This window comes from Pelophylax lessonae (assembly GCF_965119305.1).
Source record: "Pelophylax lessonae genome assembly, chromosome: 1".
NCBI classification, from domain to species: Eukaryota; Metazoa; Chordata; class Amphibia; order Anura; family Ranidae; genus Pelophylax; species Pelophylax lessonae.
In genome coordinates this window covers 436,619,170-436,645,026 of record NC_138768.1, presented here as the reverse complement: position 1 = coordinate 436,645,026, position 25,857 = coordinate 436,619,170, and the positions used below count along the sequence as shown (strand labels likewise).

The 25,857-nt window shown below is 44.3% G+C and overlaps 1 protein-coding gene across 1 annotated transcript in view; it reads left to right on the top strand.

Moving 5' to 3' along the window:
* The window catches only part of ZCCHC7 (zinc finger CCHC-type containing 7), a 391,569-nt gene that overhangs the window by 1,160 nt on the left and 364,552 nt on the right, over positions 1-25,857 (top strand). The window contains exon 2 of the mRNA XM_082243866.1: positions 11,443-12,101. Within this exon, the coding sequence (XP_082099992.1) occupies positions 11,456-12,101 (646 nt within the window). The 5' untranslated portion in view covers positions 11,443-11,455. The remainder of the gene's footprint in view (positions 1-11,442; positions 12,102-25,857) is intronic.

The window sequence follows — 25,857 nt, the reverse complement described above, 5'->3', positions numbered from 1 at the left end:
TTTTTTTAAACCACTAACCACTGTATTGGTGTCACTTAGTGTCAGATTTGTCCACCGCAATGTCGCAGTCCTACTAAAAATTGCTGATCGCCGCCATTACTATTAAAAACAGTAAAGAATAAATAAAAAAAAAAGTCCATAAATCTATCCCCTACTTTGTAAACGCTACAACATTTGCGCAAACCAATCAATATTCACTTACTAGGTTTTTTTTTTAACCAAAAATATGTAGCAGAATACGTATTGGCCTAAATTGATGAAGAAATTAGATTTTTTTTTTATTGGGTATGTTATTTAGCAGAAAGTAAAAAACCTTTATTTTTCCCCAAAATTGTAATTTTTCTGTTTATAGCGTAAAAAATAAAAAAATGCAGAGGTGATCAAATGCCACCAAAAGAAAGCTCAATTTGTGTGGAAAAAAAAGACATCAATTTTATTTGGGTACAGCATCACACGACCACGCAATTGTCAGTTAAAGCAATGTAGTACACAAAAAATCATTAAGGGGTTAAAACCTTCCGGAGCGGAAGTGGTTAATTACCACCTTAACCACTTAAGCCCCGGAAGATTTTACCCCCTTCCTGACCAGGGCCTATTTTGCGATTCTGCACTGCGTGACTTTAACGGACAATTGCGCGGTCGTGCGACACTGTACCCAAATGAAATTGATGTCCTTTTTTTTCCCACAAACAGAGCTTTCTTTTGGTGGTATTTGATCACCTCTGCGTTTTTTTTTTTTTTTTTTGGTCATGTGCTATTAAAAAAAAAAAAAAGAGCGACAATTTTGCAAAAATAACAATATTTTTCACATTTTTTTATATGAAATTCCCCCCCAAAAAATGTAAAAATCAAAATTTTTTAACATTTTAGGCCAATTTGTTTTCTGCTACATATGTTTGGTAAAAAAAAAATTGCAAAAAGCGTATTTTGATTGGTTTGCGCAAAAGTTATTGCGTTTACTAACTAAGGGAAAGATTTTTGTCATTTTTATTGTGTTTTTTTTTTTTTTTTAATGAGTAATGGTGGCGATCTGTGATTTTTTTTTTTTTTTTTTTTTGCGGGACTGCGACATTGCGGCGGACAGATCGGACCCTTGACTGACATTTTTGACACTTTTGGGGGTACCAGTGACATTACTACAGTAATCAGTGCTATACATATGCACTGTTACTGTAAAAATGACACTGGGAGGGAAGGGGTTAACTTTATTGGAGAGGGAGGGGTTAAGTGTGTCCCTAGGGGCGTGTTTCTAACTGTGATTGGATGTGGCTGTGTGTGTAACGGCACAGATCAACGGTCCTACATAGCAGGACCGTATGATCACTATTCTTACACAGGGGAGAATGACAGGCGGCTTTGTTTACATTAGCCGCCTGCCTTTCTCCCGCTGCATCCGACGATCGCGAGTGACTGGCGGACATCGGGTCCGCCGGTCACACGCTCGGGCTGCTTAGGGAACGAGGGTGGGGGCGCGCCTCCGGCGGCGCTCGCTCGCCCCCCTATTGGCTCCCAGGCTAGTGACGTACCGGTACGTCACTTTGCCTGTGAGGGGCTGACCGCCGCCGTATATAGTCGGGCGGCGGTCGGCAAGTGGTTAATCAACCACAGAACCTGTGTAATTTATGTGTTTAAAGGGATGAGGTGGCAACCCTATGCGACAAACATCTGTGATCCTTTAGTTCCGGTTTGCTCCATTGCGGTGCTGGAAACCACATGTGGTTCAGACAGGATTTGTACCACATTCCTGTTCCGGTCACATGCGATTCTTTGCAGTGCAATTTGAGTTATTCATTTTGTGTGGCAACCGCAGGAAAGGTGCAGGCACCATTTTTTTTTTTTGCACTGGAATCTGATCCCATGGGTGTTCACACAAATGCAATTTGAGTCAGCCAATCACATTGCGTTTTGCGAACTGTCGTTAACCTAATATAGACCCGCAGCAGTTTGCATGAATGGAGTGCGATTGTGATGTGCGGGAAATGCACAGAAATCCGCAGGGCATCAGTGTGAACCAGCACTTAAAGTGGTTGTACAGGCAGAAGGTTTTTTTTATCTTAATGCAATCTCTATAATAAGATAAAAACATTCTGTGTGCAGCAGCCCCCTAATACTTACCTGAGCCTCCTCTCAATCCAGCGATGTCTACAAGCGCCTCCGCCTTCCGTAACACACCCTCCTGATTGGCTGAGACAAAGCAGCGGTGCCATTGGTTTCTGCTGCTGTCAGTCAGCCAATGAGGAGAGAGAGGTGGGGGGGGGGCGAATCGTAGCTCCATGTCTGAATGGATACATGGAGCGCGGCTCCGCTTGGTTGCCCCCATAGCAAGCTGCTTGCTGTGGGGGCACTCAACAGGAGGGAGGGGCCCAGAAGCACAGAAGAGGGACCAAAGAAGAGGAGGATCAGGGCTGCTCTGTGAAAAACCACTGCACAGAGCAGATAAGTATACATATGTTTGTAACGTCTTGTTTTTTCTATAAGAATAACAATCACTTTGTAAAACAGCTCATTCAGTTTAAAATAGGAATGAAAAGTGTTTTTTTTTTTCACATTCCCTCTGTTCTCAGCTGCATAAGGGCTATTTCACACACTCCGTCCGTTGGACGGAGTCCGTTTTTCTCAGCGGGGGATCGAGCCGCCGATCCCCGCTGAGCAGCAGGAGGGCAGCTGTGTCTCCGCGCTGTGTGCGGAGACACAGCTGACAGTTCCCCATGCATCTCTATGGGGGAAATCGGATGGGAACGGACCATCAGTCCGTTCTCACCCGATCCCATCTGATCTGATCCGCTGGACGGATGGAAAATAGGGTTTCCATCCGTCCAGATTTGACGGATCGGATCGGGTCGGATGTCAGCGGACATGTCTCCGCTGACATCCGATGCCCCATAGGAATGCATGGGGGGACCTTTCAGATCTGCCAAAAAAACGGACAGGCGGATCTGAACGGTCCGCCTGTGTGAAAGGGGCCTTCGAGCTGGGGGAGGAGAAGAAATGGCAGACTGAGCTTCCCAGTGAATGGCTGTGCAGCAGGGGCATGTCAGGACCAAACTGATCATTGGGGGAGAGTACACTTCGTTCCCAGCTTAGCTAGAGAACTGATCACTGTGTTCTGCTTGGTGTGGTCAGTTTTTACTTCTAAAACTCAGACACGAAATATGAACAAAGCATATCCCTCTATAGTGTATACTTGTCTTAATAAGTGTACTAAGTGTCATTTCTGTCCGCTGTCTCGTTCCTCTGCTATAAGTACGTCACTTCTGATGAATGTCACTTCTGATGAATGTTCCTAACACCAAGATAAAAATGGTGGCAGTCTTTGACCTAGAACAGATATATAGAGAAGGAATGCTGACACTTTTATAAAAATTAATTTGTATGCAGGTCTGTGACTCAAGTTTGACAGAGTCTTGGCTAAAATAGCCAACAAAGTAATGGTCAATTTTTATTGGCCACACAAAAATTAAACCACATGTTGCATTTGCCTGGCAGTACTGTTGCTCACTGTGACCTATTTTAGGATTCCTTTTAAGAGACATGTCAGAACAAGCCCTTAAATAGCTGCCTTGGCTGAACTCCGTGGTTCCATCCCCTGGCCCCTACATCACTGCTGTGTGACCTATTGGGATTCAGATGCCCAGAGGCAATGTGAATACTATGTAGTGTGGAGGTGCCTTAATGTTAATCTAAGGTTTGTGGGTTTCTGATAAGTGACATTGGAACATGTGTGGCAGCAACCATGACTTGGCCATTTTTAGTGCACATATATGAGTACATATAAATTTAGAAAATCGTAGACATGTTTTTAAAACATTCATAGAGAAATGTTCTTTAATCTGATAACATCACCATGGTGCAGAAACTTCAGTTTCTCTTACGTCCTCCGACAGTCGCCGCCACTTCATAATCTTCACTAATGGGGTAATTGACCTTTGCTCCACAGGAGTAGCTAGGCAACAAGATTTGTTAATATCAAAGCTTTTAGCATATCACACCCCTAGGGGGTGGTCCCCTCAGTCAATACCTCCCTGCTTCCAGCATTCTCAACTCAGTTTTCAATTGCCTAGCTTAGGAGTAGCTGGCTGTTCCTGTGCTGGGGCTTTCAGTCTCAGCCTTCTATCCTTTTTTGATTTTATTTCAAGTGTTTTTCTCTTTCTTTTACTTAGCTGTTTTTTTCTCAGCATTTAGTTTAGTTTTCTTCGGATGAAGATAGATCATGCGGAGCTGGGTCTCGGACTGGCCACCCTGGATCCCAGGGCTGAGAGCCAGGGGTTTCCCCAGCCTGCCATCGAGCGTTCAGCTCAGGTTTTTCCTGGCATATTGAACGACCCATCCCTGTTCGCTGCAGGGATGCTGCCTGTGAGGTGGCTACCTCACCGGACGCCATTTGCGGTTTCGCACCGCAGTCCACTGCGTCCTGGCTGCGACACTCCCTGTCGTCAGTACAGCGGTTTGGTCGCTAGAGAGGGCTCCCCACGCCATCCGGACTGGTAAGTAAATTTCTATGTGGGGACCTGTCTGTTTGGGTGTCAGTCTGTGACTGTGTGACCCTGCATGTCTGTGTAAGTGCTGAGCTCCCTGTCAGATTCCTGTGTGGAATAGCTGCCTTTCTGTGGGCTGCGGGGGGGCTCTCCCCCTCTGCTGTGTGTGATGTATGGGGCAGACTGGGCTCAGACATGCTGTGCGGTGACTGCTGATGCGGCCCGCCATTTTTCTCGGCAAACTGTGGTGACCGGCCCTGTGTGGTACAGCGCGGGTTTTGGCGCCAAACGCCGCCATTTTGGCGGCGATCGCTCCTGCGAGCACATTTTCTTATTGCCTTGATTCCCTCAGCCGAGCGGCCATGTTTGTGAAGCCTCCTAGGCTATATAGGGCGGTCAGTCATTGCATCACTTCCTTTTGATCTGGAACAGCGATCGGTGGCAGCAGCCTGTGTGGTCTCTCCAGGTTTTTACCTTCCTTATCCTGTATTTCCTTGCTCTGTGCTCCTTATCCCTGCGGGGGTCGGTACATACAGTAGTGTGCGGTGGGCTGCGCTCGCCGTGGTCTTAAAGGGGCAGTACTTTATTTCAGTTGATACTGGGGCATGGATTCTCAGGATTGCAAGTTTCCTCCCACCCTGGTGGGGGGCCAAGGGGCTGCTGCATCCCCCGAAGGGGCTGATCTGGCTGCTGTTGTAGCAACCTTGGCTTCTCAGGTGCAGATGCTTATGGCTGATCGATCCGCAAAACTGCCCAGATTATCTATTTCCTCTGATTCAGAGGGCGATGGGGCTGCTATGGCTGGAGTGCCCTTCTCAGGGTCTAGTTCATCTCTGGACCTTGTGGGGTCTGAGGGGGAGGCTGAGGTAGAAGGAGTTGATACTTCTCCCCCTGGCTCGCCTGAAGAGCTTGCACTCATGGATGAGCTGATTACTTCTATCAAGGAAACACTGCATCTGCAGGATGAACCATGTCCTCCTGCTTTGATGTCCTCTTATGGGACGAAAAGGAAACGCAAATCCGCGCAGGTTTTTCCCTGCCCTGCGGAATTTCAGCGCGCTGTTGATGAGCAATGGCGCAATTTAAAGAAGCCTTTTACTGTGCCAAGTAAGTTCAAGCTGCGTTATCCGTTTACACCCACCACTGATGAGCGTTGGTGTGTGCCGCCTCAGGTGGATCACGCGGTGGCAGTTTTGAATAAATCTACTGCGATTCCTGCTGAGGATACCCCGGTGTTCCGGGACCCTACGGACAGGAGATTTGTAATGCTCCGGCGTTTGTTTAGTGAACTGGATTTGCAGCTGCAGAATTTCCACTCAGTAGTCATGTAGAGATGTGTTGAATCACCATATCCAACTCTCCAGACTCATCATTGTGGCCCAGCCTGCTTCAGCATGCAAATATACAGACACGAAGATAAGATGTTCCTGGAGTGATAGGTTGTATACGATAGTATAGAGGTGATGTGCTGAAAGGACAGGCGTGAGTAGTGATAGCAATGATAAGCACTCAATAGTAATGTTCAGGAGTGTTAGCAGATGGTGATAGATAGTATGCAGATAGGTTAGCAATCATGTACAAGTAACAGGTGGTAGGGGACAGCAGATGAAGTGTACAGGAGATGCTAACTTAGTGCAAGGATATAGATGGTAGTAGACTCAAGAGCTAGCAATCTATGTAACAGTGCAGATGATAGAAATAGTAATGCATAGAATAGGAAGGAATCCCCTGTGGGGTACTTATCACTAGTTGGTTTAGAGAGGTGAGGGGTCCGGTAGTGAGATAAGGATCATGTAGCGAGATACAGGATCAGTAGCGAGATACAGGATCAAGTAGTGAGACTAGGATATAGATGGTAGTAGAATCAAGAGCTAGCAATCTATGTAACAGTGCAGATGATAGAACCAATAATGTATAGATAGCAACAGTCTTTAGTATGCAAGAGTAGATAGTGTAAGTTGATAGGAAGGAATCCCCTGCGGGGTACTTATCACTTAGTTGGTTTAGAGAGGTGAGGGGTCCGGTAGCGAGATACAGGATCAGTAGCGAGATACAGGATCAGTAGCGAGATACAGGATCAAGTAGCGAGACTCCGGTCTATCCAGATATTGGGGAAATAGCTGGAGGAAGATCAAGTAGCGTCAGGTATGGCTGCATTACAGGTGGCTTGCACGAACGCCTTGTGAGTGGAAGCCGGCGATTGAAATAGCCGCTCAGAGCGGCGCCTAGTGATAACGTCATGAGAATTAAAGGGACAGGTAGCTATATGCGTTCCACCTACCTATGGTGGAACGCAATGCGGAAATAATGGGCTGGAAGGGTACCGAAGGTACCAGAATCTTACAAGATTGGAGTCTCTCCCCCGTCATACTTATACGGTTGCTGGTTCTATGCTGAAGCCTATTTTTGCTTCCATTATGGCAGCCCAAGCTATTGCGGATTGGACGCAGGTGCTCAGGCGCACCCTGGTGGCTGACTCTGCTCCGCCGACAACGTTGGCTATGGTGGATCAAATTCATCAGGGTGTCATGTATTTGTGCGATGCGGACTTGGATTTAGTCCCTTTGGCTGCACGCCTCTCCAGTGTAGCGGTGTTGAACCGTCGCCTGATATGGCTGAAATGTTGGTCAGTTGACCAATCTTCTCGCAAGACTCTAGCTAATCTTCCCTACGCGGGATCTTGCCTTTTTGGCGAGTCTTTGGATTCTCTGATAAAGGGAATTTCCGGGGGTAAGAGCACTCTCTCTTGCCCCAAACTCACAAGAATAAGTTTGTACGCGGTAAGAAGAATACCTCGTTTAGGCCCTCTCAGGGGTCCTTTCGTGCCTTTCGGTCGCAATACAAGGGCAAGCCCTTCAAGGGCCAAGGCTCCCAGAAGAAGCCGTGGGCAGGTAAGCAGAAGTCCGGTCAGTCCGGGTCCGCTGCCCATACCAATTCGGCCTGAAGGGGCGCCCTCACCCGGTTCTGGGGTGGGGGGACGTTTGCTCGGTTTTCTTCAACCCTGGCTGGCCCGCATTCGGGACAGGTGGGTTCAGGAAATCGTTCGATCTGGATACAAGATCGAGTTTCTCGGCCGGCGGGCAGATTTTTTCCCTCAAATCTTCAGCTGTCTCCGGAGCGTTTGCAGGATCTGCACCTGGCGGTGCGGGATCTGTGGGCCCAGGGAGTGGTGGTTCCGGTGCCTCATCGGGACAGATTTCAGGGGTTCTATTCCAATCTGTTCACTGTGCCCAGAAAGGAGGGTAAAGTGCGTCCGATTCTGGACTTGAAAGCTCTGAACCGCTTTGTGCGGGTTCGCAAGTTCCGCATGGAATCCCTGCGCTCAGTGGTGGCTGCCCTGAGTCCGAGGGAATTCATGGCCTCCATCGATCTGAAGGATGCGTACCTTCACATCCCCATTTTCGAGGGTCACCAGAGGTACCTTCGATTCGCCATTGCGGAGGATCATTACCAATTCGTGGCGTTACCCTTCGGTCTCGCTTCGGCTCCGCGGGTTTTCACCAAGGTGCTTGCGCCGGTCCTGGCTTTATTGAGGGCCCAGGGCGTCTCTGTCTTGGGATATCTGGACGATAGCTTGCTTCGGTCTGCGACCAGTCAGGGCCTGGTGAATGACTTGTCCGCCACGATGCAGACTCTGCAGGAGTTTGGTTGGACGATAAATTTTCCAAGATCAACGTTGTGTCCGTCGGTTCGTCTTCCCTACCTGGGGATGATCCTGCACTTTGCTCAAGCGAAGGTCTTCCTGCCGGAAGACAAGCTCCGGACACTTCAGGACGAGGTCGGGTCCCTCGGGGACACTCAGCGCTTGTCCCTCTGGACATGTATGAGATGTCTTGGTCTAATGGTCTCGGCTTTCGAGGTGATTCCCTTCGCCTAGTTTCACACGCAGGGTCTTCAAGCGGAGATCTTGGCCAAGTGGGACGGGCGTCCGCAATCTCTGGATCTGCGGATTTCGTTGAGCCGCCACACCCGAAGGGGTCTTTTGTGGTGGCTCCAGTCCCCGGCGGTGTCGGGGGGCAAGTCCTTTCGTCCTTTGTCGTGGACGGTGATCACCACGGATGCCAGCCTGTCGGGGTGGGGTGGTGTTCTGGGCGTTCTGTCCGCCCAGGGAACTTGGTCGGAGGAGGAATCCTCCCTTCCGATCAACATTCTGGAATTGCGAGCGATAAAACTTTGCCTTCTGCATTGGTCGGAACGGCTTCAGGGCCGTCCGGTTCGGGTTCAGACGGACAATGCCACAACGGTGGCCTACATCAACCGTCAAGGGGGCACCAGGAGTGCCCGTGCTGCTCGGGAAGTAAACAGCATCCTGTCGTGGGCCGAGACGCACGTCCCGGCGATATCGGCTGTACACATTTCGGGGGTGGAGAACTGGCAGGCGGACTATCTGAGTCGCCAGACCCTGGACCAGGGGGAATGGTCCCTTCACCCGGATGTCTTCCAGATGTTGTGCGCGAAGTGGGGTCTTCCGGATGTGGACCTGTTCGCGTCTCGTCTGAGCAACAAGGTGGAAAGGTTCGTGGCAAGGACGCGCGATCCTCGGGCAGACGCCTCAGACGCGTTAGTGGCGCCCTGGCATCAGTATCGTCTAATGTATGCCTTTCCACCGATTTCAACTGCTGTCCAGGCTGCTTCGCAGATTGGCCTCGGAACCGCACGCGGTGATTCTGGTGGCACCGGACTGGCCTCGCCGGTCTTGGTACGCAGACCTCGTAAATCTGGCAGTCGACGCTCCGTGGCGTCTGCCGCTTCGAGAAGATCTCCTGTCTCAAGGGCCGATCTTCCATCCTGCTTTACAGTCGCTGGCTTTAACGGCCTGGCTGTTGAAAGCCAGGTCCTGAAGGATAGGGGTCTCTCCCCTGAGGTCATTCCCACTTTGATCAAGGCTAGAAAAGCCTCTTCTGGAAAAATTTACTACCGTACTTGGAAAGCGTACTTTGCCTGGTGTGAGTCCAGGGGGTATTCCCCTCGCTCATACTCGGTGTCGAGAGTGTTGGCTTTCCTCCAAACTGGAGTGGACCAGTGTTTGGCGCTGGCCACAGTTAAGGGTCAGATTTCTGCGCTGGCCGTTCTTTTTCAGTGCCCAGTGGCGTCTAATTCAGATTAGCACCTTTGTTCAGGGGGTGCGACATTTGGCCCCTCCTAGGAGGGAACCTTTGCCTCCATGGGACTTGAACTTGGTTCTGTCCGTGTTACAACAGGCTCCCTTTGAAAAGATCAGGGAGATCTCGTTGTCTCTGCTGTCCAAAAAGGTTGCCTTTTTGGTGGCGATCACTTCGGCTCTCAGGGTGTCGGAGCTGGCGGCTTTGTCCTGCAGTTCTCCTTACTTGGTGATTCACTTGGATAAGGTGGTCTTGCGACCTAACCCATCTTTTCTTCCGAAAAGGATCTCAGAGTTTCACCTGAATGAGGACATTGTCTTGCCTTCGCTTTGCGCGAAGCCTAAGCATCCGAAGGAGGTGGCTTTGCATGCCTTGGATGTTCGGGCGATCAGGGTTTACCTGTCATCGACTAAGTCCTTTCGCAAGTCGGATTCCCTATTCGTCCTTCCAGAGGGACCTCGGAAGGGCATGGCGGCGTCGGCTGCTACCATCGCCAAATGGATCAGACAAATCATTGTGCAAGCCTATGCTTTGAGGGGGAAGGTTCCTCCTTTCCCTGTGAAGGCGCACTCTACCAGATCTCTGAGTACGTCTTGGGCTTATCGTCATCAGGCTTCTGTGGCCCAGGTGTGTAAGGCGGCGAATTGGTCGTCTGTTCACACCTTCTCAAAATTTTACAAAGTGGATGTTCAGGCATCGGCAGATGCTTCCTTTGGCCGTAAGGTTCTTAGTGCGGCAGTGCCTTAGGGTCCCTTGTTTGGGCCCTTGGCTGTTGGGGTGTTTTTACCCCTGGGTTGCTTGTTCTTCCTGGGTTGTTGCTCCTGTTGAGCACGTTTTCCTGTTGCCAGGTTGGTTCTCTTACTTTGGTAAGGTTCCTTTCTCTGATGTGGGTACTGCGTTGCTTTATGCGCGGCTGCGTTTTTTCCCACCCCTCATGTCTACACTGCTTTGGGACGTCCCCATTAGTGAAGATTATGAAGTGGCGGCGACTGTCGGAGGACGTAAGAGAAAACGGAATTTTTTTAAAATCTTACCGTAAAATTCCTTTCTCTGAGTCCTCCGACAGTCGCCGCCCCTGCCCCTCTTTTGGGGTTTGTTTATGTACTCTACTGCTATGCTACTGAAACTGAGTTGAGAATGCTGGAAGCAGGGAGGTATTGACTGAGGGGACCACCCCCTAGGGGTGTGATATGCTAAAAGCTTTGATATTAACAAATCTTGTTGCCTAGCTACTCCTGCGGAGCAAAGGTCAATTATCCCATTAGTGAAGATTATGAAGTGGCGACGACTGTCGGAGGACTCGGAGAAAGGAATTTTACGGTAAGATTTTACAAAAATTCAGTTTTTTTCTTCACACATTCTGCAGGGGGTCAAAGAAAACAATTATTATACAGGATTTATATAGCGCCAACAGTTTACAATGTGAGGGAAGACAATACAGTTACAATACAATTCAATACAGGAGGAACTAGAGGCCCTGCTCGTTAGCGCTCACAATCTAGAAGTTCTATATGTGACATGCTCACACCACAACGTGCAGATTTTTTTTTTATGTGCAGGTATCTGAAATGTGTATGCAGTTTTCTACATGGGAAAAAATAATGACATGAAATCAACATTAGTGCGAACAGGACAAATGATGCGCATGAAAACTGATGTCAACATGCATAAAAACTTACTGAAACGCACATGAAAATTGATGTGAAACTGATGTCTCTGCAAGTGAAATCTGCATGGTTTTCCCATCAGTTTTCATGCACATATAGTGTGAATGAGCCCTAATTGTTATGGTTAATTTTGTTAAGGAAAGTTTACCCATATAAGCGTCTCTAGAATATACTAATTTGTATCCGTACATTTTGCAGAAAGTTCCTCAACATGTTTAATAATGAAGAGGATGTTGCCGCATATGAGGATGAGCTGTATCATGAAGACTCTTCTAGTGATGAGAGTATTGACAGTGAGGTGGAATTCAACCTCTATAGCCAAGTGCATTATTGCCAGAATCTTAACGAAACAAGCACAGAATATTTAGAGAAAACTGATGGAACTTCGGAGGAAACGCAACATTTGAAAGCTGGCTTGACAAAAAAGAATACCGGTGTAATAATCATTTCCGACAGCGATGAGATCAGAATCTCTGACTCCTCTGCAGTTATCATCCTGTCTGACAGTTTGGATGAAGACAGTGTGAATGTTTCCAAAACCAGAGGGAAATTTTTTGGAACAATTAATCAACCCACAAATCAGTCTACCCCTAAAATTTTTACAACTGAAACAAAAGTGTCAAAAGAGAGAAAGTCAAAACCTCTCAACTCCAGTAAAAGTTACAAAGCTGGATTTGTCCAGGAAGTTCTAGTGATCAGAGGAAGCTCAGATGAGGAAGAAGCCAATGATGAAGGCTTTTTAACATCAGATAGTGAGCAAAGTGGTGTTGAAAATTGGATGCTGTTAGGAAGCGCAAAAGAAGATGGAGATGCGAGTATTCAGTTGAACCTAGAAGGCTGCAGACGTCTAAGTGAAGGTTTGTTTTTCAAGTTAATTAATACCTGTTTTCTACCTTCTTTAAAGTCCTGTAAACGCATGCTTTCTTAATGTTGGAGCTGTTTTTCTCCATTTTTAAAGTCATGGGAAATACAAGAATAGCTTCAAGTAGATTGATGCACCTTAGGTCGGAAATATTCCTGAAGGAGTGTAGAAACTTCTTAAACTGATCTTAAATGTAAGTCACATGATCCTGATAATCTACACACCTCCTAACCCTGTGGGTCTAGTCAATTAAATATAATTTGCCTTAAAGTGGTTGTAAACCCTTACATATACCCACTGAAGTGACTAACCTCAGGTGATAAACAAGGGTAAGACGAATCCTCCTGCATAAGCCGTACCTGTTTGTTTATCCGCAGCCTTCTATCATCTACAGCCTTGTAAAACACACAGATCAAAGGATTTTTCTCAGCAGCCTGACATCACACTAACTGCAGAGATAGGGCATAGTAGACAGCAGAGAAAAATCAGTGCTTTCGATTGAGACAAGTACATACTATAAAAGGACATGAGTTTCCATGTCAGAGGTAGAACTGCACGGTTAATCGTTTAAAAATCGCAATCTCGATTCAACCCCCCCTCACGATCTTAATCCAGCATTTTCCACGATTCGTGTAACAAGTGAAGAGCAGTTCTCTGCTCACAGCTGTCAAACTTTGTCAGCTGCTTTTTTTTTTTTTTATCACAACAGTGCTTCGCTCTGAGAGATGGGGGGGAAAAAAAGATTGTATCATTTGGTTCTTTTAGAGATCAAAGGGATGAACTTCTGTCTGCAAATGAGGTCAGTTTAACCACCTAATGACTAAGGCCCCGCTCACATGGGGCGGATCCATTTTGACGGAATCCACTTGCTCAGCAGGGATCGCTTCATTGATTCCCGCTGAGCAGGCAGATGATAGGTCCATCTCCGCTCATTGTGCAGTAACAGACCAGTCGGAGTCCTGCTCTCCTCTATGGAGAAATCAGATGAAAACAGACAGCCTGGACGAATGTCGGATCAGATGCCAGGCAGGTGTCGGCAGACACATGTCTGCTGACATCCGCCTCCCCATAGAGGTCAGAAGTTGGCCTGTTTGGGTCTGCCTTAAAAAGGGACAGGCAGGCCCGATCGGTCTAATCACGTGAAACGGGCCTGAGCCTTTTTCTGACATTTGTTGCTTACAAGTTAAAATCAGTATTTTTTTGCTAGTTATGTCACACTTTATTTGCGCAGCGATCTTTCAAACGCAATTTTTTGGGAAAAAAAAAAACACTTCAAAAAATTCTAAAAACTAAACAGTGAAGTTAGCCTAATTTTGGTTTGTGTAATTTAAAAGATGAAGTTACGCCGAGAATCGTGATCTTTATTCTAAGCAAAAAAATTGTGATTCTCATTTCATCCAGAATTGTGCAGCTCTAGTCAGGGGTTTACAATCACTTTAATCTAGTGCTAGGGCAACATCAAGAGGTAAATGGCTGTGTCTGGTCTGTCTTGGCATGAGTGAACATATCCCCATCTAGGGTACTACGGAGCAGTTTTTATTCCTGTTAATGACAATCGCTAGACTTCTAAAGCATACTCTAGATCTCACTGAAGATTTTGGAAAAGGTTATGTCTGCTTAATCAGAATTTCAAAACACTGTCTAAACTGATGACCAATAGGCTTGCTACAATATTACCAAATTTGATCCCTCTAGTTCAGACCGCTTTTGTCATTTTGTAGTCACTGAGAAATGTCTTGAAACTGATCATGGTGCTGGAGTGCTTCTACCGGTCAGGTACTGTTAACCTTGGACGCGGGGAAGGGCTTTGGCAATGTCAATTTGCAATGGCTTTGAAGTGTAATGTATGGGATTTCAGGGGCAATTCCTTAGCTTTATGTACAGTGGGGATCGAAAGTTTGGGCACCCCAGGTAAAAATTTGTATTAATGTGCATAAAGAAGACAAGGAAAGATGGAAAAATCTCCAAAAGGCATCAAATTACAGATTAGACATTCTTATAATATGTCAACAAAAGTTAGATTTTATTTCCATCATTGACACTTTCAAAACTACAGAAAACAAAAAAAATGGCATCTGCAAAAGTTTGGGCACCCTGCAGAATTTATAGCATGCACTGCCCCCTTTGCAAGGCTGAGACCTGCCAGTGTCATGGATTGTTCTCAATCATTGTCTGGGAAGACCAGGTAATGTCAATCTCAAAGGTTTTAAATGCCCAGACTCATCTGACCTTGCCCCAACAATCAGCACCATGGGATCTTCTAAGCAGTTGTCTAGAAAACTGAAACTGAAAATAGTTGACGCTCACAAAGCTGGAGAAGGCTATAAGAAGATAGCAAAGCGTTTTCAGATGTCAATATCCTCTGTTCGGAATGTAATTAAGAAATGGCAGTCATCGGGAACAGTGGAAGTTAAAGCAAGATCTGGAAGACCAAGGAAAATATCAGACAGGACAGCTCGCAGGATTGTGAGAAAAACAATTCAAAACCCACGTTTGACTGCACGATCCCTCCAGAAAGATCTGGCAGACACTGAAGTTGTGGTATACTATTCCACTATAAAGAGATACTTGTACAAATATGGTCTTCATGGAAGAGTCATCAGAAGAAAACCTCTACTACGTCCTCACCACAAAAATCAGCGTTTGAACTTTGCAAATAAACATGTAGACAAGCCTGATGCATTTTGGAAACATGTTTTGAGGACCGATGAGGTTAAAATTGAACTTTTTGGCCGGAATGAGCAAAGGTACATTTGGAGAAGAAGGGGCACAGAATTTAATTAAAAGAACCTCTGTCCAACTGTTAAGCATGGGGGTGGATCAATCATGCTTTGGGGTTGTATTGCAGCCAGTGGCACAGGGAACATCTCACGAGTAGAAGGAAAAATGGATTCAATAAAATTTCAGCAAATTTTGGATGGTAACTTGATGCCATCTGTGAAAAAGCTGAAGTTAAAGCTATTGAAAAAATTGTTAGCAAGACAAACCGGTACAAAGAGCAACAATTGGCATCAGAAGTATTCAAGATGCAGTAAGTGGGAACTATAATAATTCTTCAGGGAGTGGTGGGGGAACCCCTGCAGAAGTGGTATTGGACAACCAATACATTACTTGCCACTCCATTCTTTGGCACGGTCATGTCAGAGTACAGATTTTCCGTCATAATGAAATATCTCAAAAGAATTTGATGAAACTACTCATCCTGCACCAAAACTGAAGAAAATTTGGGAAGTATATCAAATGATTCTACAAGATTTCCAACTGAGCTATGTGCCAGAAAGAGACATCAACATAGATGAAAGTCTAATGGTTTACAATGGAAGGCTCAGCTGGGTGCAATACATTGCATCAAAGAGGGCAAAATTTAGCATAAAATCCTACATGCTATGCGAATCGTCAACTGGCTACATATGGAATTGAGTGATTTACACTGGAAAAGGAACAAAATTCGATCAAACATACAGCAATTATGGAATGACAACATTTACTGTTCTTTAACTATTTGAGCCATTGCTAAATCAGGGCTATTGTGTAACAACTGACAACTTTTATACATCTCCTGAACTTTGAGGCTCTACTGCAAAACAAAACTGATGCCTATGGAACCATAAGGGCTAACCGTCTCGACATGCCGCCAATGATTGGTAAAAAAAAGCTCAAGACCGGAGAAATGGTTGCCTGGCAGAAAGACAAAATGATGGCACTAATGAGTACAGTGCATAACACCTCCACTGTTACGGTACGCAGGAAAGGTGGGAAAGAAGTCATGAAGCCACAAGTAGTGATAGACTACAACAACACGATGGGAGGTGTCGACAGAGCCTACCAAGCAATGACATTCTACCCAGCAATGAGGAAACGGCAAAAGAAGTACTATAAGAAGATCTTCAGACATCTTGACCAATGCTTGTGGAATGCCTACATTCTGCTCAAAAAAAGTGACAAGCCTGTGATTTATTCGGACTTCATTTGGAAAGTTGCCGAACGTATCTTTCTGAATCACCAAACACCATCAATGGTTGGGAATAGATCTTAACTTCGTGCTGTTGGCGTTGTCAACCCGAAACACCTGACTGGTCGTCACTTCATGGACTACATCCCACCAACTGAAAAAAAGTCAGCACCTACAAGGATGTGCGTGGTTTGATGCTTGAAGAGAGATGACAGTGGAAGGAAAATAAGAAAGGAAACCAGGTTCCATTGTCCTGATTGTGACGTTGGAATTTGTGCAGTCCCATGTTTCAAAATCGTTTATACCCGAGATGTTTACTAAACCATTATTACAGTGACTAGTAATATCGCATCCCTTGTTTGAACACATTACAGTGTTTTTGATTTGATTATATTATTGAATAAAATGTATGATTTCGTGTTTCAAATTTGATCATACCCGGAAAGTCTACTAGACTCTTGTTTGGATAGATTTAAGTGGGTTAGTCCTAATAATTACAGGCCTAAAATATAAAACAGATCTCCATGCAAAACAATGTACCGCTTTTAGATCAAAAATTCTGACCTTATTAGACCGCCAGGGAGGTTAACCTGCCAAACTTACGCTTATACAATTTAGCTTGCCTAGCACGACATGCTAGAGACTGGGCATATAATAGTAAGATGTGTGCCTAATGAGTACAGTGCATAGCACCTCCACTGTTACGGTACGCAGGAAAGGTGGGAAAGAAGTCATGAAGGCACAAGTAGTGATTAACTACAACAACGCGATGGGAGGTGTCGACAGAGCCGACCAAGCAATGACCTTCTACCCAGCAATGAGGAAACAGCAAAAGAAGTACTATAGGAAGATCTTCAGACATCTTGACCAATGCTTGTGGAATGCCTACGTTAACCTGCCAAACTTACGCCTATACAATTTAGCTTGCCTAGCATGACATGCTAGAGACTGGGCCTATAATACCTTTTTCTATACTTCTGCAGCCTCTGTGTGGAGCAATGATCCTTGCTATCTACACAAATTATCTTTTATACACCTCATTCCAAACTCTCCATACTCATAAGATACCTTTCTTGCAAGCAGGGAAGTGGGAAAGATACTTAAAATCTAAGGACCCTATCCCACTTCTGCTGCTAATTTCATCACCTGATTTCCCCTGTGGGACACAATCCCTTGCTTTCCATATATAGCATCATAGTAGTATAACAGAAATTCATAACATTTTAAATTATTGTGGCTCTTTACTACCTTTTTCTACGCTCAGACAGAAATATAACAAACCCGAGTTGCACCTCCTCCAATATGCACAATTTTAAGAGCTTTCTTAACTGTGTCATGGAAGCCTCATTTAACCTCAGACTACACCCAGGCTTAAATGGTTCCCGGAAATACCCTTTGAAAAATGTAACTTGTCCTGGTTCTATCCGTTTTTATGCAGGGGAACCTATTTGAATAGCCCCCTCTAACAAGGTTTTGTTAACAAATGGGCGACCTTTTTTAACCTGCCGTTGGAAGAAACCTGGCCTTGCATCCACTATGGCTGAATGTGTACTTCCAAAGTGCTTCTGAGTGAGATATCAGTCTGAGGGATATCCAGTTTAGAGTTCTGCACAGTGCCCACTAGATCTTCAACCTCCCTCTCTAGTCCTTATCAAGTACATGGTTATGTGAATGTCTAAAATGCCAAATGGACTGGTCCAATGTTAACCCGTTTATGTTAGCATTGCCCTTCTATAGAAAATTCAATATGTGAATAGACTAGAAGGGTTTGCTAGACCTCTTTGCCCATATAAATTCCTACTACATTGTCCCAAAACGAATCGTGGAATCACAGAAGAAACTGACTGAATGAGAAATCCACTGCCCATTGAAGGGAAAAAAAGCCATACCCTCAGCTTAACCCCCCCCCCCCCTACAGAAGACCTTAAAGCAACCCTCTGCAGGCTTTTCCTAATTGACAAAATAGACACCTTGAGAACCAAAGACTTGCGTATAAAAGTAGAAAAATTTGCACCTGGTCATATTACCTGCGCTCAGAAGTGTCTGCAAGACCAACTGCGTAATCATGATCACCTTTAGGAATACCAATAATACGGAAAAATCGAAGGGTATAGTGGGATGCTTAGAAATACCCTGAAAGGTTACCTATACTCTGTGATGACAAAACTCCACTCTCTGCTTGGTGAAATACATGCCACCCCTGGTGAAATACATGCCACCCCATCAGTTTATCTCTGTAACTCATTGCATTAGGAGGAAAGTTGCTGCACATCGATGATTGTTGTTCTGTTCAATTCAGTTATGCCATTGTAGTGTGTTTTGTTTTTTTTTTTTTTTTTACTATTGCTTAAATTGCTTGCAATGTACCTCTGTCTCGGACTCTTTAATACCTATCAATCTCCATCTTGTCTAAACACAAACTGTATCAATAGTGTTGCTCTCATGATTTAGGACCTTCTGCCTAGCGATAATAGACAGGGGTACTGGGCATCCTAACAGGGTTATGGCCACCCCCTCTATTTTTCTGTCAATTTTACTTTCTAGAAACTGTTGTTGAATTTTAAAAGCTATGGTTTGTTCCAACTTGACTTAATTCAATAGTAGTGTTCAATATCGTGTATGTTGTCTCACTCGTACAGTTACAAATTCACATGTACGGTTATGAAGTACAAACTGTTTTAAAAATTAAAAACAAAACAATGCTATACATGCCCAGGAGCTCACAGAGAGATGTTTGTAAAATATTTGGTGTTTGGTGTTCTGTGAAATGTATTTTTGTGCCGCTCTTAGGAATAAGCACAATTCACGACACATCCCTTTTTCACATTGTTGAACTGTGTTCGAAAATGGGGTGTAGTGGGTTGTTAAACAGTTAGGCAACTTACAAGACAGTTGAGCTTTTGGTAGCAAGTCTTTTTTTTTTTTTTTTCCCTTCCTTTTTTAATTTTTAGAAATCATCCCCACAACTATGAGTTGACACTTTTTTTTTTTCCACGTTGTGAAGATAAATGCCCCCCTAATCTCTTTCCTGCAATTCTAAGGCTTTAGCAACCTCTCAAGAGGTATGGTTGTTGCTACATGGAATGTGAGAATGGGTACGACTTTTAGAAAGTCAGTATTTGCAAGCAAATTGAGCATTTGTATTTTTAGTATTCACCCCTATGTTCTCTCAAAGTACTGACTCATATGCTCTTTCATAATGCTGAGCTATATGCTTTCTCTCTGACATCGCTGGCCTACACTCCCTGACCACTTATTTAGGTACACCTTGCTGGTACCGACTTGGACCCTCTTTTGCCTTCAGTATTGCCTTAATTCTTTGTGGCATAGATTGAACAAGGTGTTGGAAACATTCCTCAGAGATTTTGGTCCATATTGACATGATGGCACTGCGCAATTGCTGCAGATTTGTCAGCTGCACATCCATGATGAGAATCTCCTGTTCTGCCACATCCCAAAGGTGCTCTATTGGATGAGATTTGGTGACTGTGGAGGCCATTGGAGTACAGTGACCTCATTGTCATGTTCAAGAATCCAGTGGGAAAATTATTTGAGCTTTGTGATATGGTGCATTATCCTGCTGGAAGTAGCCATCAGTAGATGGGGACACTGTAGTCATAAAGGGATGGACATGGTGGCATTTAGGGCTGCAACTAACGATTATTTTCATAATGGATGGCAGATTATTGTTTTGATAAATCAGATAACCTTAGAAAAAAAAAGTGTGGTGTAAAGTTTCCTAAAAAAAAAAAAAAAAAAAAAACGTTTCCTAAATATCTATATGTAGTGGTAAATAACCAACCTATAAATCTCTAATCCGCTCTGAGAATAACAGACAGAAGAGATATACTAATTAGAGGTTTAATCGGGTTAAGTATTATCAGACTCAGAAATCAAATTGTTTATCTAAAGGAAAAAAATAAAATAAAATTAGACTGTTTTGCAGATTTTTAAGACCGAGCTGTAATATATTATGTATGACAGAATCATAGGCAGGTGGCTTGATAAAAGCTCCCTGCGCCTGCTGTCACTTATGCTGGCCATACAAAAACAATGTCATCCTTCAAAAAAATGTCATTTTAAGAACGTTCGTTCAATTTTCCAATCGTTAGTGGGATCAAGTTGACGTTTGTTTTTGATCATAGTGGTGAGAAAATTTGAAGGAGCAGAATAGAATACTTCTTGGTCAAAGGAATTTTTAGACAGTGTATGTGGTTTTCGTTTAGAAATTGCATTCATTTTAAAACTGAATGTTAAAAGCAAGTGACCTTTTCAAACGACATTCCGCAACTGTACAAGGAGTTTTTTCGTGTGAATATTCTCGTCCCAAAATCAATGTGTATTACCAGCATAGGGCTCGGTTCACACCTATGCAGTTTGCCTTTGATCCGTTTCTGCAGTGCTTTTTGCTGTGCGTTTTTTGCACACGCGATTTCGATGTGATTTGCATTTTTTTTTTTTTTTTTATGGTTTTTTTTTTGGCTAATTTGTTGTTGGGCAGAAAAAAAAAAAAAACAATAATTGCAGCAAGAACGCACTACATGCATTTCTGCAGCTTCTCTATTGAACCAAAAAATCCAAAAAAGAAGTTTTGCGTTTGAAAAAAGTCCTTGACCCTTTCCAAATACGCAACGGCTGAAAAAAGCATACAATGCTTGCCGGGTGCTTGTTTTGACCCTTTGGTTTCCGTGTTGCTGTTTTTGTAACGTTTGGATTTGGTCTATGTATATGTGACCCGGCTTGTCTTGACTAGGCTTCTGCTTCATCCTCCTGTGTTACCAAACTTGCTATTACAAGTTAGCTGTCTTGACCTGCTTCTGCTCAGCACGTCTCATTGCTGCTCTTCATGCATCTGCAGTGGTGCACCACAAGTCCCAGCAAGCCTGCTCTGCCAATAGTTCTGCTAATGAAGGGGAATAAGGTGTTGTTTGGTTGTGGACCCTGAGTTTGCTGAACCGGTTGGAGCCACCTTCCTGACAGGCCTGAAACCCCCTTGAGGGGACTGAGCTTTGGTGAGTGTGGGACCCTAGAGACTAAAATGGTGATCGTTGCAATCTTTTATGTCAAACTGTATTTGCACAGAAGTCTTTCAAACGCAATGTTTGGGGAAAAAAAAAATACACTTTAATGAATAAAAAAAAAAAAAAATAAACCGAAGTTAGCCCAGTTTTTTTTTTTTCATATAATGTAAAAGATGTTACGCCGAGAATCATTGGCTTGTTAATAGCCGCTAACAAAGTGGGGTAACAAAGAGGTGGACTGGGTGATAGACAGAAACATAGGGTAAACTTGATAAGGAGCCACAGTATCAGAAGGAGCATTGATCCAGTATAACATGAAACAGACTTGTGGGGTTTTATTCATGTCCTGAGCACCTGGAACACCTTTCTAAACATCAAAAACAAGGAATCGGGTCCTGGGTGTGCCAAAGGGTAATCGCTAAATTTCAAAAAGGCCCTAGCCATCATTGAGGGAATATAAAGGACATCGTAGATGCACCGAATGGAAATTTTGGTGCCGAAACGGAAACCGAAAATGCAGGATGCCCTTTGCCGGAAATGACAGATTTTAAAAATCTATATATTTTTATATATATAATTTGTATTATTTTCAACTTTTTAATTTAATATCATGAATTTAAATAAATATGAATTTTTTGGCCTTTATTGGCACCTTTTGGCACAAGAAAAACTCAAGCAAAATGCATCCTTTTAAAATTTTATGTACAGTATCTCCTAAAAGTGAATACACCCCTAACATTTTTGTAAATATTTTATACCTTTTTCATGTGACGACACTGAAGAAATTACACTTTGCTACAATGTAAAGTAGTGAGTGTACAGGTTGTATAACAGTGTAAATTTGCTGTCCCCTCAAAATAACAACATACGGCCATTAATGTCTAAACCGCTGACAACAGAAGTGAGTACACCCCTAAGTAAAAATGTCCAAAGTGGGCCTAAAGTGTCAATATTTTGTGTGGCCACCATTATTTTCCAGCACTGCCTTAACCCTCTTAGGCATGGAGTTCACCAGAGCTTCACAGGTTGCCACTGGAGTCCTCATCCGCTCCTCCATATTGACATCGCAGAGCTGGTGAATGTTGGAGCCCTTGTGCTCCTCCACCTTCTGTTTGAGAATGCCCCACAGATGTTCAATAGGGTTTAGGTCTGGAGACATGCTTGGCTAGTCCATCGCCTTTACCCTCAGCTTCTTTAGCAAGGCAGTGGTTGTCTTAGGTGTGTTTGGGGTTGTTATGTTGGAATACTGCCCTGTGGCCCAGTCTCCGAAGAGAGGGGATCATGCTCTGCTTCAGTATGTCACAGTACATGTTGGCATTCATGGTTCCCTCAACTATATGCAGCAAAATAAACAATAGTCTATGTGTAATGATGAAGAGATGAGATCCCACCACCAGCTTCAGGGCAAATCTCTCTCTCTCTCTCTCTCTCTCTCTCTCTCTCTCTCTCTCTCTCTCTCTCTCTCTCTCTCTCTATCCTCTCTCTATCCTCTCTCTCTCTATCCTCTCTCTCTCTATCCTCTCTCTCTCTATCCTCTCTCTCTCTATCCTCTCTCTCTCTCTATCCTCTCTCTCTCTCTATCCTCTCTCTCTCTCTCTATCCTCTCTCTCTATCCTCTCTCTCTCTATCCTCTCTCTCTCTATCTCTCTCTCTCTATCCTCTCTCTCTCTCTCTCTCTCTCTCTCTCTCTCAATCCTCTCTCTCTCTCTCTCTCTCTCAATCCTCTCTCTCTCTCTCTCTCTCTCTCTCTCTCTCTCAATCCTCTCTCTCTCTCTCTCTCTCTCTCTCTCTCTCTCTCTCTCTCTCTCAATCCTCTCTCTCTCTCTCTCAATCCTCTCTCATACTCATGAATGTTCTGATCATTGAGATGTACGTCCAAGAGCCTTTTGAAAGCAACCATACTTCCCGCAGAAACCACCTCTTGTGGTAGAGAATTCCACAATCCTGTAGCCCTAACAGTAAAGAGCCCCCTGCGTTGCCTGAGGTTAAAACGCTTCTCCTCTAATCGCATTGTATGCCCTCGAGTCCTCATGCAATCCTTTCAACTGAATAGCTTTTTTTCTATGCTGAGATTACCATTGAGGTATTTATAAATTGCTATCATGTCCCCTCTTAGGCGTCTCCAGGGAGAATAAATCAAGTGATTGCAGACGCTCCTCATAATTAAGGTCCTCCAATCCCCTAATTAGTTTAGTTACCCTTCTCTGGACTCTCTCCAGCTCCAACACATCCCTCCTGAGGACTGTTGACCAGAACTGGACAGAATACACCAGATGCGGTCGGACCAGAGTTTTATAAAGTGGTAGGATTATAGTTTTATCTCTTGAATACATCCCTTTCTTTATGCATGCTAATATTCTGCCAGCTTTGGCAGTTGCCGCTTGACATTGCATGCTATTGCTTAGTCTATCCTCTACCAAGACTCCCAGATCTTTCTCCATTTTTGATTCCCCCAAAGTCTCCCCCCCCCCCCCCCCCCTAAAGTGTATTGTGCTTTTATGTTTTTAGTCCCCCAAGTGCAAAATCTTACACTTCTCCACATTAAACCTCATTTGCCATGTCGTTGCCCACTCTATTTTGTCCAGGTCATTCTGTAGGATATCTGCTCCATGTCGTGCAGTTATCGCCCTGCCCAATTGTGTCATCTGCAAAAACTGATATCGAACTACTGATCCTGTCCTCAATGCTGTTTATGAATAAATTGAACAGGGTTGGTCCCAGGACTGAGCCTTGGGGGACCCCACTTTCCACCTCAGACCAGTCTGAGTATGCGCTATTTATTACCACCCTTTGGACATGCCCTTTTAGCCAGTTACGTATCCAAGAGCAAACCTTACGATCGATGCCTGCAGACCTTATTTTATATATTAAGCGCTTGTGGGGAACTGTATCAAATGCCCTTGCAAAATCCAGGTACACCACATCCACTGGTCTCCCCCTATCTAGCTCACAGCTCACCTCCTCGTAGAATGTTAAGTGATTGGTTTGACAAGAACGCCCATTTGTAAACCTGTGCTGATTACTGCTGATGTTGTTTTTGTTGTTGTTGTCTTTAGCAAACTCTACGATATAGTCCCTTATCATTCCCTCCAGAAGTTTACATACTATCAATGTCAGACTGACAGGCCTATAATTTCCCGGGACATGTCTCTGCCCTTTTTTTGAATCTTGGTATCCTGTTCGCTTTCCTCCAATCCCCTGGTACATTTCCTGTCATAATACTGTCAGCAAAGATCAGGAACAGTGGTCTAGATATAGTCTTACTAAGTTCTTTGAGTACTCTCAGATGTACGCCATCCGGGCCTGGTGATTTATTTGTGTTAATTTTATCCAGCCTTTCCCTGATTTCACCCTCTGTTAGCCATAGCGGCAAGTCCTGTGTATTACTACTAACCCTACAGTCATGGTCAGTGTACCCCTCCTTTTCCTGTATAAAGATTGACGAGAAAAAAGCATTCAGCACGGTTGCCTTTTCAGTGTCCTCTGTAACCATCCTCCCATCATCGTTAATTATGTGTGCAATATGCTCTGCTCTAGTTTTTTGCTGTTGATATATTTAAAGAATTTCTTTGAGTTCTTTTTACTATCCTCCGCTATTTGTCTCTCAAAGTTTAATTTTAGCCATTTTGATTTCGTATTTACTTTTCTTATTTGCCTCCTTGTATTGCTTGAAAGCCGATACTGTGCCCTCTGATTTATATTTCTTGAAGGCCATTTTTTTTTTTCCCCTAATAATACGTTTTTTTTTTTTTAACATTACGGTTTAGCCAGCCAGGTTTGGCTTTGTCTCTTCTAAATGTATTTCCCATAGGAATGCACTGCGAGATGCATTTGTTTAATATGTTCCTAAAGCATTCCCATTTTTCCTCTGTGGTCAGTGCTCCTAGGGTTTGGTCCCAGTTTACCCTTTCCATCATTGAGCACAATTTAGGAAAGTTTGCCCTTCTGAAGTTTAGGGTTCTTATGTTCCCCACTTGCCTTGTTATATTTTTACTTACACTAAATGTGATCATCCTGTGATCGCTAGAGCCCAGGTTGTCCTGGACTCCCACCTCCGAGATTAGGTCTGGGTCATTAGTAATCAATAGATCCAGCACTGCATTTTCTCTAGTAGGAGAATCCACCAACTGAGACATGTAGTTGTCCTGTAAGGTTTCCATGAATAGACGGGCCTTCTGTGAGTGTGTAGTCCCCTCTTCCCAGTCAATGTCGGGATAATTGAAGTCCCCCAATATGATGACTGATCCCAGTTTTGCCACTTTACCCAACAGTGATATAAATTCCAGCTCTACCTCCTCCCTTTGGTTGGGTGGCCTATAGCAAACCCCCGCAATTACTTTTCCCTTCTTCCCTATGGTGTTCTACCCACACGGATTCTAACTCCATACTCATCCCTTCCATAATATCACTCCTCTCTATCACCCTTACATTATTCTTGACATGGACATACCCCTCCCCCTCTTTTTCCTACCCTCTCCTTCCGGTACACCAAATACCCTTGGATATTGGCAAGCCAGTCGTGATGGGTCGAACCAAGTTTCCGTTATTCCCACAAGGTCTATGTCCTCCTCATGTACTAACATTTCCAACTCATCCATTTTATTAGCTAGGCTCCTGGCATTTGCATATACCCCTCTTAGTTTTGTGGAAGTTGATAGTGAATGGTGATTATTTTTATTCCTGTTTGGTCTGAGGTTTTCCCGCACAGACCCCCCAATTGACGTTATGGAACTACCGTCGTTGCTGACTCTATTCATTGAGGGATCCATGAATGCCAA